Source organism: Octopus sinensis, linkage group LG6, assembly GCF_006345805.1.
Source record: "Octopus sinensis linkage group LG6, ASM634580v1, whole genome shotgun sequence".
In the NCBI taxonomy this organism is placed as follows: Eukaryota; Metazoa; Mollusca; class Cephalopoda; order Octopoda; family Octopodidae; genus Octopus; species Octopus sinensis.
The window spans coordinates 12,814,898-12,827,397 of NC_043002.1; the positions used below are offsets into that span (position 1 = coordinate 12,814,898).

A 12,500-nucleotide genomic window follows, 5' to 3' on the forward strand; every position below is an offset into this window, starting at 1 on the left:
AACTCTCTAAGAAATCCCATCATATTCATACATACACATCTGTGCTAACTACATCCCCAAGGATGGAGCCTTGTATCTTTGCTGAAAACCGGCTCCCTCCTCAGTGGAAGATTTATAATCATTAGAAAATTGAAGATACACGCACTTGCTATTGGTTAGCTCCCCTGATCTGTATATTTATTTCGAAATCCTGCGTAACCTTGCGTTGTTTCGTGTCTTCTCAAACAAAACGGACGTTATTACCAGTTTCATTATTTATCCATAAATAAATGATATTTATTCACCAATGCAATGTTGAGTATTCATTCTCAGATTTCGATACTAACGTCTATATATATGTAAGTGTGTGTGTGTGTGTGTATGTGTGTGGAGGTTCAATGGCCCAGTGGTTAAGGCAGCGGTCGTGAGGTCGCGGTTTCGATTCCCAGACCGGGCATTGTCAGTGTTTATTGAGCGGAAACACCTAAAGCTCCACGAGGCTCCAACAGGGAGTGGTGGCCGATCCTGCTGTACTCTTTCACCATTACTTTCTCTCACTCTTTCTTCTGTGTTTCTGTTGTACTTGTATTTCAAAGGGTCAGCCTTGTGACACACTGTGTCACGCTGAATCTGCACGAGAACTTCGTTCAGGACACACAGCCACTTACACGTTACTTTTCCGAGCAGGCTGTTCCGTTGATCGGATAAACTGGAACCCTTGTCGTAGTAACCGATGGAGTGCCACGACGTGTGTGTGTGTGTGTGTGTGTTTGTTAGTTTGTTTGCACCTCCGTGACCTAGCGGTTCGGCTAAAAGACTAATAGGAAAAGCATCAAACTTAAGTCGAAGTTTTTGACGAAAATCCCTTGAAGGCGCTGACCCACCATAGTCGCAGCCCAATGACTGAAAGCAGTGTTATAGAACTTACCAGCTGTAATCAAAAAGTATCCAACTTTTTTTTATTTTGCACAAAATAACAAAGCGTGAGCAAAATCTGCATGGGTATACGCAAAGATTTCCCCCTGCAGTGATGTGTTGGGTACAGCCTTGAAGTGTGCTGTGAGATTGTTAAAGTCAAATTTAAAAAAAATATTACTTGCTTTTTGGCCAAAGTTCGGATAATTTTTGTCTACACCTAGTATTTGTAAATTTATTGGAATTTATAAATATTATGCACTAAAATGTTTCAGAATTCAAAAATTAAAGAAATGGATGAAAATCAGATTTGCAGTTTTAAAGAACTTTATTTTTCACAAAAAAACATTTCTAAAAGTTATTGTATTTCAAGTCTTACTGGTTACAGAAAACAGCCTTGCGATAATTGCTGATCTTGAAACGCAATTCTGAAATATACAAAATATGAATATATTTATAGATATAAAAAAGATATAAAATTGCTTTAAAAAATCTAGAAGTTAATCTTATCTTCCTAAAATAAATCCTTGTAGGTAAAAGACTTAAATTAGAAAATTGCGATCAAGTGTCTATAGTATTTGCATAATTTACTATTTTTCTCTAGCCCTGGGCACATCGGAACGCTTAATCAATTACCATGGCATATTACTGACGAAGATCACAACATTACATATGAACGTGACTTTGGTCCATCACAGTATATAAGGCCAGCAATTTCCAATGACGATTGAAGCCGATACCAATAACACCACTTTATATTCATTTCTTTACTGCCAACAAGGGGCAATACACAGAGGGGACAGTCAAGGACAAACAAACGGATTAAGTTTATTATATCGACCCCAGCGCGTAACTGGTACTTATGTAATCGACCCCGAAAGGATGAAAGGCAAAGTCGACTTCGGCGGAATTTGAACTCAGAACGTAACAGCAGACGAAATACGGCTACGCATTTCACCCGGCGTGCTAACGATTCTGCCAGCTCGACGCCCTACATAATCTTTTCTACTATAGGAACAAGGCCTGCAATTTTGTGGAGGGGACTAGTAGATTGCGTGAACCCCAGTATTTCACTGGTACTTATTTTATCGACCACGAAAGGATGAAAGGGTGAAGTTATACTCGGCGGAATTCGAACCTGAGTATAAACAGCCGGAACAAACAAAGCTAAGCCTTTTATCCGACGCTCTAAAGGGATTGATAACTCACCGTTTTAAACGGTTTCAAATTTTGATAGAAGGCGAATCATAGAGGAGTTAATGTTTGTCCAATTTCCATCTCATCTACCAAAAGCATTCTGACAGTTTTACTATTACTATGGCCGCTAGGACTCTAGATCTTTCTGTAATGCGATAATTTAGAAATAAACGTGTCAAACGAAATATGATAAAATGAAATATAAAGAAGTTACTTACATTGGTTTTGACAATATGGCGGAGGAATTTCGCTACATCTTTGAGTTTGGGGGTCAAAGAAAAGATTGAATTGACACGGCATGGAAGGGTATGAGGTACGCTTGAAACAGGGAATATACCTGTGGCAGTCAGCAGGGTCACGGTTCATCCCGTCTGGGTATTGGTTACAGAGAGGATCATCTGAAGAGAAAATGTTTTAATAAAGTTTTAATGCAAGCGCGATAATTAATTTTGGTCATATCTTGATTTTTAGAAAATGTAGTCACAAGGACCATATATTATGAAATAGTATCAAATGATACAATATATACATCAGTTCACATATATACAAATGCAGATATATATTACTTCCGGTTTTCGTAGAGGAAAGACGCGTTTGCTTTTGCTCTGTGAAAAAAAACAAGAAGATTTGCATAAATCGACGAAATAATCTACTAAAACTAACAAAACGTAGAACTTGTTAACTCATAACGATCTACTAAAATACATTAATTAAAAATATATTAATTAAAAACGTAATATATTTCGCTTGAAGCCAAATATAATACATTAAAGTTAGTTACGCATGCTAGATTCTTCGCCGAAAAAGCACGTGGTGGCAAGTCTTTAACTTATCTCCAACCAAATGTAAGAAGGAAAAAGAATTGTTCTCTTTTCTGTTTTGCTTTTTAATATTCTGCCAAAGAGTCTGAGGAACTTGCACAAAGTAGATGTATCGGTCTTTAAATCAAAGCTGGACATCTTCCTGTCGAGAGTCCCAGATAACCCTACCTCACGGCAAGAGGTGCAAATGAGAGTAGCTATGTCAAACTCCATTCTTTACCAAGTGCCACATATTAGAGGGGGTTCTTCGTAATAACAGTGTAGCACAAAACGGCGGTGCATCAGCATGGCCGCAGCTCTGAGCTGAAACAAGCAACATATATATATATATATATATATATATATAAACACACACACATATATATATATATATATATATATATGTAAGGAACAAATGTCCTCTTCACCGGTGTAAAAATCACTGAGGCAATTAGAGGTCACCGGAAGAAGAATGTGTCTGCTTTCCGAGTTCTGAAGAGTTCTCCTCCACTAACCACGCCAAGATGGGAATTGTCCAGGCTAAAGGAATGGACTCTTCAAGGAGAAAAGATGCATATTCCCGCTTCAAACAAGTGCCTCTTGATCAAATGCCTGCAAAAGTTCGAAGAGTGGTTGTTGATGGCCTTGGAAGAACCAAAAATGACATTGTTGTCAAAGAAGTGAAATCTATATTTGGAGCTAAAAACTTTCAGGAGATGATACATCGAACCCATGATGTCAAAGTCCGGTTTGAGAAACTTGGTCTCTTCAGATCCATCAAGATAATGGTGGACAACTTGAAAGAAGATTCTGTTTCTACTGATAACTATGAAGTGACATTTGAGGTTGAAGAACTACGAAGGGTCTCTGGTGGTATCAACACCTTAATTGGTACCAATGATGCAAGTCTTTTGCTGGGAATGAAATTACCGAACATGTTTGGTCGAGGTGAAAAATCTATATTTGAATATTCTCATGGTACTAAGACTAACCGAGGACAAAATTTCACATTCTATGCTCCCTTACATGGCAACCCTGACACAATGTTCAGTTCAGGGGTGTACCAGTCCAGTATGGAATATCCCTGGAGTGGTTACGTAGAGACCAGTCGAGGAACGTCTATTGACTTCACCTTACCTTCATATTTTGGCTCTCATTGCCTGCGTCTTGAAGGAGTCTGGAGAGATTTACGAGCTTTATCACGAACAACTGCATTTGCTGTCAGAGAGCAAGCCGGACACACGTTAAAATCTTCAATAAAGCATGAATTTGTCAAAGACACAAGAGACGACCCAATAATTCCACGACATGGTTTCCTGCTGAAAATTATTGACGAATATGCAGGACTTGGTGGTAACGTGGAATATTTGAAAAATGAAATAGAATTTCAGGGGACGAAATCCTTATTCTTTGATTGTAGTGTACAGATGTCGTTAGCTGGTGGAATGATGAAACCTCTTGCAACTAATAACGAGCTGAAAATCAATGATCGATTTTTCCTTGGAGGACCTTTGACCCTGAGAGGGTTCACACTAAAAGGAGTTGGACCACACAGTGATGGTAACGCATTAGGTGCTGACACCTACTGGCTGGCAGCGTTACACCTGTATACACCTCTACCCTTCCGTCCTGGAAAAGGCGGCTTTGGAGAACTGTTTAGAACTCACCTGTTTGTAAATGCTGGAAACTTGGCCAACTTGAAGCTCAGTGATGGTCCGAGGGGAATATTAAATGGTCTGAAATCAAATTACAGAGTATCATATGGTGGTGGAATTGTCCTTCGGATGGGACGAGTGGCTCGCCTTGAATTGAATTATGTTGTGCCCTTACACATATGTCAAGGAGACAGTGTCAACCCTGGTCTTCAGTTTGGCATTGGCTTCGTGTTCTTGTGATACCACTTACCATTCTACCATTGTAGTTATATTTCCGGTTGAGTCTGGTCCAGCCCTCTCTCCATCCACCATTGACCGGTGCCGGACATTACTGTATCCAGCCTGTACTGGTCATCCACGAACCTTTTGTTTCTGTCCAGTTGGGTATCACACAGTAAAGCTGCAGTTACAAATGGCCGTGAAACTACACAAAACCTCATGGCATTAGTGGAGGGGGTGGGTGTGGGCTTCAGTGGGGGGTTGGGTGGGGACATCTTTCTAAAAAAACAAAAAAAAAAAAAAGACATTAAATTTAAAGCTGTCCTTAAATGTAACTTTTGACAATCTTTTACCAAAGAGTGAAACCGGTTAGGTAAATAAACATCGTTTAAATTGCATTTTCAAACCTTTTTTCTTATATAATCCCACTCGTGCGATACCCCACAACTCAACTTTTTTTTATATATATATATATATATGTATATATATATATATATATATACATATATATATATGTATTTATATATATGTATATATATATACAGGGAGAGAGAGAGAGAGAGAGAGATCGTTAGCTACTACACACATTTATTTCTCTCTATGTTTTTTTTCTATGTCCCTTTCTGAATAAGAGCGTAGGCTCGAAACGTAAAACACTTTTTCTTTTCCTGAGTGTTATACTAATACATCTGTTTGTTTGTACATGACCTGTCTTCGTCTTTTGTTTTTTTCGTAAACTCTCGTTTAATAATAATAATAATAATAATAATAATAATAATAATAATGATGATGATAATAATACTAATAATAAGCAACCATACTCTGGGATATGCCGATACACACAGATAGAGAAATTAAGGCCAACAGACCAGATATAGTTGTCAGAGATCATGAAGAAACAAAATGCTTTCTAATTGATGTATCAATACCGGCTGATGACAACGTGTCTCTAAAAGAAATGGAGAATCTCTCAAAATACAAAGACCTGGAAATAGAGGTAACTAGAATGTGGAATCTGAAAACAGAAACAATTCCTATCATAGTAGGTGCATTAGGCATGATAAAAAAATATTAGTGAAAGCACGCAATAAAAATAAAACTACTGAATAACAATAATAATAATAATAATAATAATAATAATAATAATAATAATAATAATAAAAAATAGTGCTCATGGGAACTGCTCATATTCTACGCAAAATACTTGTTATGTAATCTCAACTTTTAAAACAAACAACTTTCGTATGGTTTTTAGGCATTCACTAGTACAACACTAAGTACAAAACCAAAAATACGGAACCCTAGGCATAACACCACCACGAACTTCCAACATGTTGTCTGTTGAGGTCTCTGGGTAGGAATTAGAGCCTGCTTGTGCAAATGTAAAGCAAAAGTCAAACATATAATAATAATAATAATAATAATAATAATAATAATAATAATAATAATAATAATAATAATAATATTAATAATAATAATAATAATCATAATAATAATAATAATAATAATATAATTATAACTTGATAATAATAATAATAATAATAATAATAATAATAATAATAATAATAATAATAATAATAAAAGATAGTGCTCATGGGAACTGCACATATCCTACGCAAAATTCTTGTTATGTAATCTTAAGTTTTAAAACAAACAACTTTCGTATGGTTTTTTTAGGCATTCACTAGTACAACACAAAGTACAAAACCAAATATATGGAACCCTAGGCATAACACCAACACGAACTTCCAACTTGTTGTCTCTTGAGGTCTCTGGGTAAGAATTGGAGCCAGCTTGTGCAAATGTAAAGCAAAAGTCAAACATAGAATAATAATAATAATAATAATAATAATAATAATAATAATAATAATAATAATAATAATAATAATAATAATATATAAATGCACCCTTTTAAAGCCTAGCAAGACTCATGGGCCTGGTTACCCGGTTTCTGTGGCGTATGTGTTCCCCAGCTGGATGGGACGCCAGTCCATCGCAGCGTTACTCATTTTTGCCAGCTTAGTGGACTGGAGCAACGTGAAATGAAGTGTTTTGCTCAAGAACAGAACGCGACGCCCGGTCCAGGAATCGAAACCACAATCTTACGATCATGATGCTGACACCCTGAACACTAAGCCATGCGCTTCCATTACTACTACTACTACTACTACTACTACTACTACTACTACTACTACTGCTACTACTAATACTACTACTACTACTAATAATAATAATAATAATAATAATAATAATAATAATAATAATAATTATAATAATAATAACCCTTTCTACTATAGGCACAGAGCCTGGAATGTTGGGAGAGGGGTCCAGTCGATTAGACTGACCCCAGTACACAACTGGTACTTACTTTCTCGACCCCGAAAGGATGAAAGGCTTAGTCGACCTCGGCGGAATTTGAACTCAGAATGGATGAAATTCCACTTCGCATTTTGCCCGGCGTGCTGACAGGATCTAGGATACATCACCCAAAATCAAACATACAAAGGCTTATATACAACGTATAGAAGGTGGTAGAGGCCTTATACAATTGGAAAACTACTATAAAATAGCCACCATAGGACTGCAAAAATATCTACTTCAGAAGGAAGGAAAACTGATACAAATAGCGGCAAAACACGAGCAAAACAAAAAACAGTTTTCAGTATTTAAGGAAGGTGACAAATACAAACAAGATATCATACCACCTAACAAATATGAAAAAGAAGAAGATGAAGAAACAACAAAAGCTATAAAACAAATGAAATCCAAACTTAAAGTAGAACAGCAACGAACCATGATAAAATGAATGGCAAGAAAAGCCCCTTCATGGCAAATACTGGACTAAACTAAATGAAAAAGAAATAGACAAAGAAAAGTCCCAGCAAATGTTGAGAAGCTCAGAACTCAAAGCAGAGACAGAGGGATTTTTAATTGCAACACAAGACCAAAGCCTCCCCAACAGAAATTACCAAAAACATATAATGAAAAGAAATAAAACAAGTAACTGCAGAATGTGTGGAGATGGGCAAGAAACAATAAATCATATTATCTTTGGCTGCCCAGTCCTGGCTAAGAAGGAATATATAATCACAGACACGACAGAGTTGGGACCTATATACACTGGAAGCTATGCCAACATTATGGAATAACAACAGAAAAAAGATGGTATAGGCACACACCAGTAAAGGTCACAGAAAACGAGAAAGCAACCATACTCTGGGATATGCCAATACACACAGATAGAGAAATTAAGGCCAACAGACCAGATATAGTTGTCAGAGATCATGAAGAAAAAAATGCTTTCTAATTGTTGTGTCAATACCAGCAGATGACAACGTATCTCTAAAAGAAATGGAGAAACTTTCAAAATACAAAGACCTGGAAATAGAGGTAACCTGAATGTGGAATCTAAAACAGAAACAATACCTATCATAACAGGTGCATTAGGCATGATAAAAAATATAGCAAAAACACCAGGACTTACAAACACATATATATACAGAAAATTGCACTACTAGGCACTGCACACATCCTACGCAGAACACTTTCAATACAGTAACCATCAGCGCACCACAAATCACAGCACATACCCAAGGCACACGGAGCTGCGCTCGGTAGTGAAGTGAAAGCATGCTATAAAAATATAATTACTGAGTTATAATAATAATAGCAATAATGATAAATATATAGATAAAGAAACTTACCGAATCTTCCTCCATAAACTGGTTTGTCGCAGTCATCATATTGGCTGTTCCGCCACACACAGACTTGTTGAGATTGAGAAAACACAGTTTGGTTACCACATGCCAACGGTATGGGAAACATAGCATTACATAAGTAGAATTCACTGCAGTTACTTGGGGATCGGACAAAATGTGATCCGGCTCTAACTTGTGTCTGCTGACACAGAGTCATGATACTCTGACTGTAGACTGTTGACACTGCGATCAAGAGAATGGCGGCCACAAAACGGAACTCCATTGTTGTAATTTTATCAATTATAGAATCGAACGAGAGTTAAGACGAATGGCTTGCAAAAACGCTATCACAACAGACTAGTAACCTCTGTAAATGTGTCTCAGATCCCTAACAGTGAGCTTCTTATATAGGCCTTAAATAGGGTTAGGGTGAGGTTTTGAATAAGAATTAGGTAGTAATTCTGGTTCTTTTTTTGAAATTGATCTAATATTTGGTCTTCCTTCTTCATGCTAACAAGCCTCCGCCCAACGACCGTATTAGATAACTAGTTTATCTGTGTTGTCATTGTTATAGTTGTTGACGTTGTTGTTGTTCTCCTCCCCCTTCTGCTCCGCCTTCTCCCCACCTGCAGATTAGTTATCAGTTATGTCAATGGTGATGAAGGAGATGGCCTTAGCGTTTTATTGATAGCTATTATTCTCTTACAATTGACACTACATACATACATATATGCATATGTATATAAATATATATATATATATATATATGTGTGTGTGTGTGTGTAAATATATATATATATATTATATATATATATATATATGTGTGTGTTTGTGTGTGTGTGTGTGTGTGTGTGTGAGTGTGTGTATGTATATATAAATATATATATATATAATTATATTAATATAAATGTATATATATACATATATATATTACTATATATATATATGCCTGTAAGTATTTATATACATATCTGCTTATATATATGCATGTAAATATTTATATATATGTATATATATAAATATATGTATATATATATATGCCTGTAAGTATTTATATACATATCTGCTTATATATATGCATGTAAATATTTATATATATGTATATATATAAATATATGTATATAAATAAATAAATCTATGTAAATATATACACATATACATAGATATGTATATACACACATGCACACACACACACGCACACACACGCACGCACACACACACACACACACACACATATGTATATATATATATATATATATATATATATATATATATACATACACACACACGCACGTATAAAATAGACTTTAATTGAAGTACAATTTCACCGAAATTAAACATATTTAATGTAATAAATGTGAATGTCAGTGTGTCACGCTTTTCCAACTTTAATAAATCTTTTCTACTGCAAGTACATGGACTCATATTTTTCGAAAAGGATTAAGTTTATTCCATCAACCCCAATGCGTAACTGGTACTTTAATCGATCCCTAAAGGATGAACGGCAAAGATGACCTCGGTGGATTTCGAACGCAAAACCTAACGGCAGCCCGCTGGCTAAGCGAGCAGGCCAACAGCAGAAAGAGTGGGAGAAAGAGTGGTGAAAGATTACAGCAAGGACCACCGCCCTCTGCCGGAGCCTCGTGGAGTCCGCTGCCCTAACCACTAGGCCATTGCGCCTCCACACACACACACACACACACACACACGCGTATATAGATATATATATATAAATATATATATATATATATATATATATATATATACATATTTCGTTCCAACAACCGGTTAAACAACCATGCACAAGAAACCCACACCACTCGCAATGATTACCAGGGAAGGCCTCCTAGAACACCACACCCGAATATGGGATATCGGGACGCTCTTGTCTATACTGTTCCAAGAACACACACCTAAATCACAACAGGAGACCACACATCAACAAAGAACAACTATATAATAGCTACCGTCCCAACCACCGCATTCATTTTTTAGACCCAATACGCAAACACAGAGACACAAGATAGCACCAAACAAGCAGGAGGAACCAAAAGTGATAAAAATTATCAATCTAATTCACAAGGAACTAACAGCAAATCAAATAAACATACTTTCCAAAGGACTCAAGTTTACACCCACCCCACAACACCCCAACTACAATGAAATGAAAGAAGACATCACAGAATTCTGCAGAAAATTAAGACTTACTGAAGAGCTATACGACAAATACAACGAGGACGAATCGTTAGTCAGAAATAGGAGTAACTACACCCCCTCTAAAGGTAAGAACAAAACACTTGATGATTTCTGTGACCACATATCAAATTACCCATATCAACATATGCACAAACAAAAACACAAACCAAACTTCAGCAAAAAAGAATGGGCTGAGTTGAACAAATTAAAACAAGATGAAACAATAACAATCAAAGAGGCCGATAAAGGGAGTGCTGTTGTCTTAATGGATACGACATTTTACATAACTTTGGTACTATCTATGCTGGAAGACACAACATACTATGAAAAGGCACAAAACTACAGTCAACAAAAAATAATGAGGGAACTAAAATCCATGTTAAACCCATACAAAGAAGGGCTCACCGACAAAGAATATGATTATATGACCAATTTCACAAGTAAAACCAGCCAATTCTACGGTATACCTAAGATACACAAAAGTGAGAAAATAAGTAACGCATGCAAGATAGCTACAGACAAAATAATTAAAGTCCCTAATCCTAATGACCTCAAATTGAGACCCATAATAGCAGGTCCCGCATGCGAAACCCACCGCCTCAGTAACTTTTTAGACACCCTGTTAAAACCACTCCTCAAACATGTCAAAAGCTATATAAGGGACGACTTGGATATGCTCAATCACCTACCGAATACTATAAACAAAACACCATACTGGTATCCTTCGATGTAGTCAACCTCTAATCCAATATCCCCCACAACCTAGGACTAGAGGCAATCCAATTCTGGCTAGAGAATCACGCCAACGAACTCCCACATCGGATCAAAAAAGAATTCGTGATAGAAGGGGTTAAATTCATCCTGGAAAATAATTTCTTCGCCCTCAAAGACAACTTCTACCGGCAAAAATCGGGGACTGCGATGGGTACACGAATAGCCCCCTTCTTTGCCAACCTAGTCATAGGATATCTAGAGATCAGTCTGTATCGTAATGTTCTAGAAAGATATGGCAGCCCTTTCTCCATCTACATAGAAAACAACTGGAAGAGATATCTAGATGACTGTTTCATTCTTTGGCATAAAAATATAGAAAAACTCAAAGAATTTCAAGAAATTTTAAACGGACTGGACGTAAACATCCAATTCACGATGGAATATAGCCAGCAACAACTCCCCTTCCTCGATATCCTCATTAAGAAAGCTAATAATATAATAGAAACAGACATATATTATAAGCCTACAGATTCTAAGCAATATCTTCCATTCAATTCATGCCACCCCAGACACACCAGGATGAATATCCCCTTCAATCTAGCAAAAAGGATATGCACTATAGTTTCTAATGCAAACACCAGAGACACACGACTACAAGAACTAAAAGATACCCTTATCACCAGGAACTACCCACCTTCACTTATTGACATGTGCATTCAACGTGCCCTTCAACTGAACATCAAGGAACTGACACATCCTAAATCAAAGAAAAACTTACGACCAAAAGCCTTACCATACATCTCCACACACAACCCTCTCAATAATGAAGCCTTCGGCACCATCCTCCACAACATACCCCTCCTAAAAAAAGACCACAGAATGAACACAATCCTCCAAACACACACGATCATAAAAAGCAAGAGACAGCCTAAATCTATGAATAGTCTCATAACACAAGCCCGAATATACTCTTCAACACAGAAGCCGACAGTAAAAAAATGTGGAAGACCCAATTGTGGGATATGCGATTATCTAATTGAGGGATCAGAGTTCTCCTTCAAACAGGGACAACGGTTTACAGTGAAAAGCAACTTCACATGTGCTTCGGAGAACCTGATATACACACT

At 36.8% G+C, this 12,500-nt stretch overlaps 2 protein-coding genes across 3 annotated transcripts in view; one reads left to right on the forward strand and one right to left on the reverse strand.

The window, feature by feature from the left end:
- Nucleotides 1-1,203: 1,203 nt before the first annotated feature.
- The window catches only part of LOC115213517, a 45,270-nt gene continuing 33,973 nt past the window's right edge, over nucleotides 1,204-12,500 (reverse strand). Inside the window, exons 1-3 of one of the 2 annotated variants that reach the window (XM_029782428.2) lie at nucleotides 8,470-8,855; nucleotides 2,310-2,489; nucleotides 1,204-1,322 (exon numbers count right to left, since the gene is read on the reverse strand). In XM_029782428.2, coding sequence (XP_029638288.1) covers nucleotides 1,321-1,322; nucleotides 2,310-2,489; nucleotides 8,470-8,746 — 459 coding nt within the window. In that variant the 5' untranslated portion in view covers nucleotides 8,747-8,855 and the 3' untranslated portion in view covers nucleotides 1,204-1,320. Of the gene's footprint in view, nucleotides 1,323-2,309; nucleotides 2,490-8,469; nucleotides 8,856-12,500 lie in introns of those variants that run through there. The other variant, XM_036503651.1, reaches the window with a different exon arrangement.
- Nucleotides 3,325-4,936, forward strand: LOC115213447 (sorting and assembly machinery component 50 homolog). The gene has a single exon (XM_029782427.2). It carries the CDS (start codon nucleotides 3,416-3,418, stop codon nucleotides 4,784-4,786), a length of 1,371 nt encoding a protein of 456 aa, XP_029638287.1. The 5' UTR covers nucleotides 3,325-3,415; the 3' UTR covers nucleotides 4,787-4,936.

Bases quoted from the DNA above. Each gene is read 5' to 3' on its own strand.
- LOC115213447 (XM_029782427.2), top strand. From the start codon at position 3,416: ATGGGAATTGTCCAGGCTAAAGGAATGGACTCTTCAAGGAGAAAAGAT.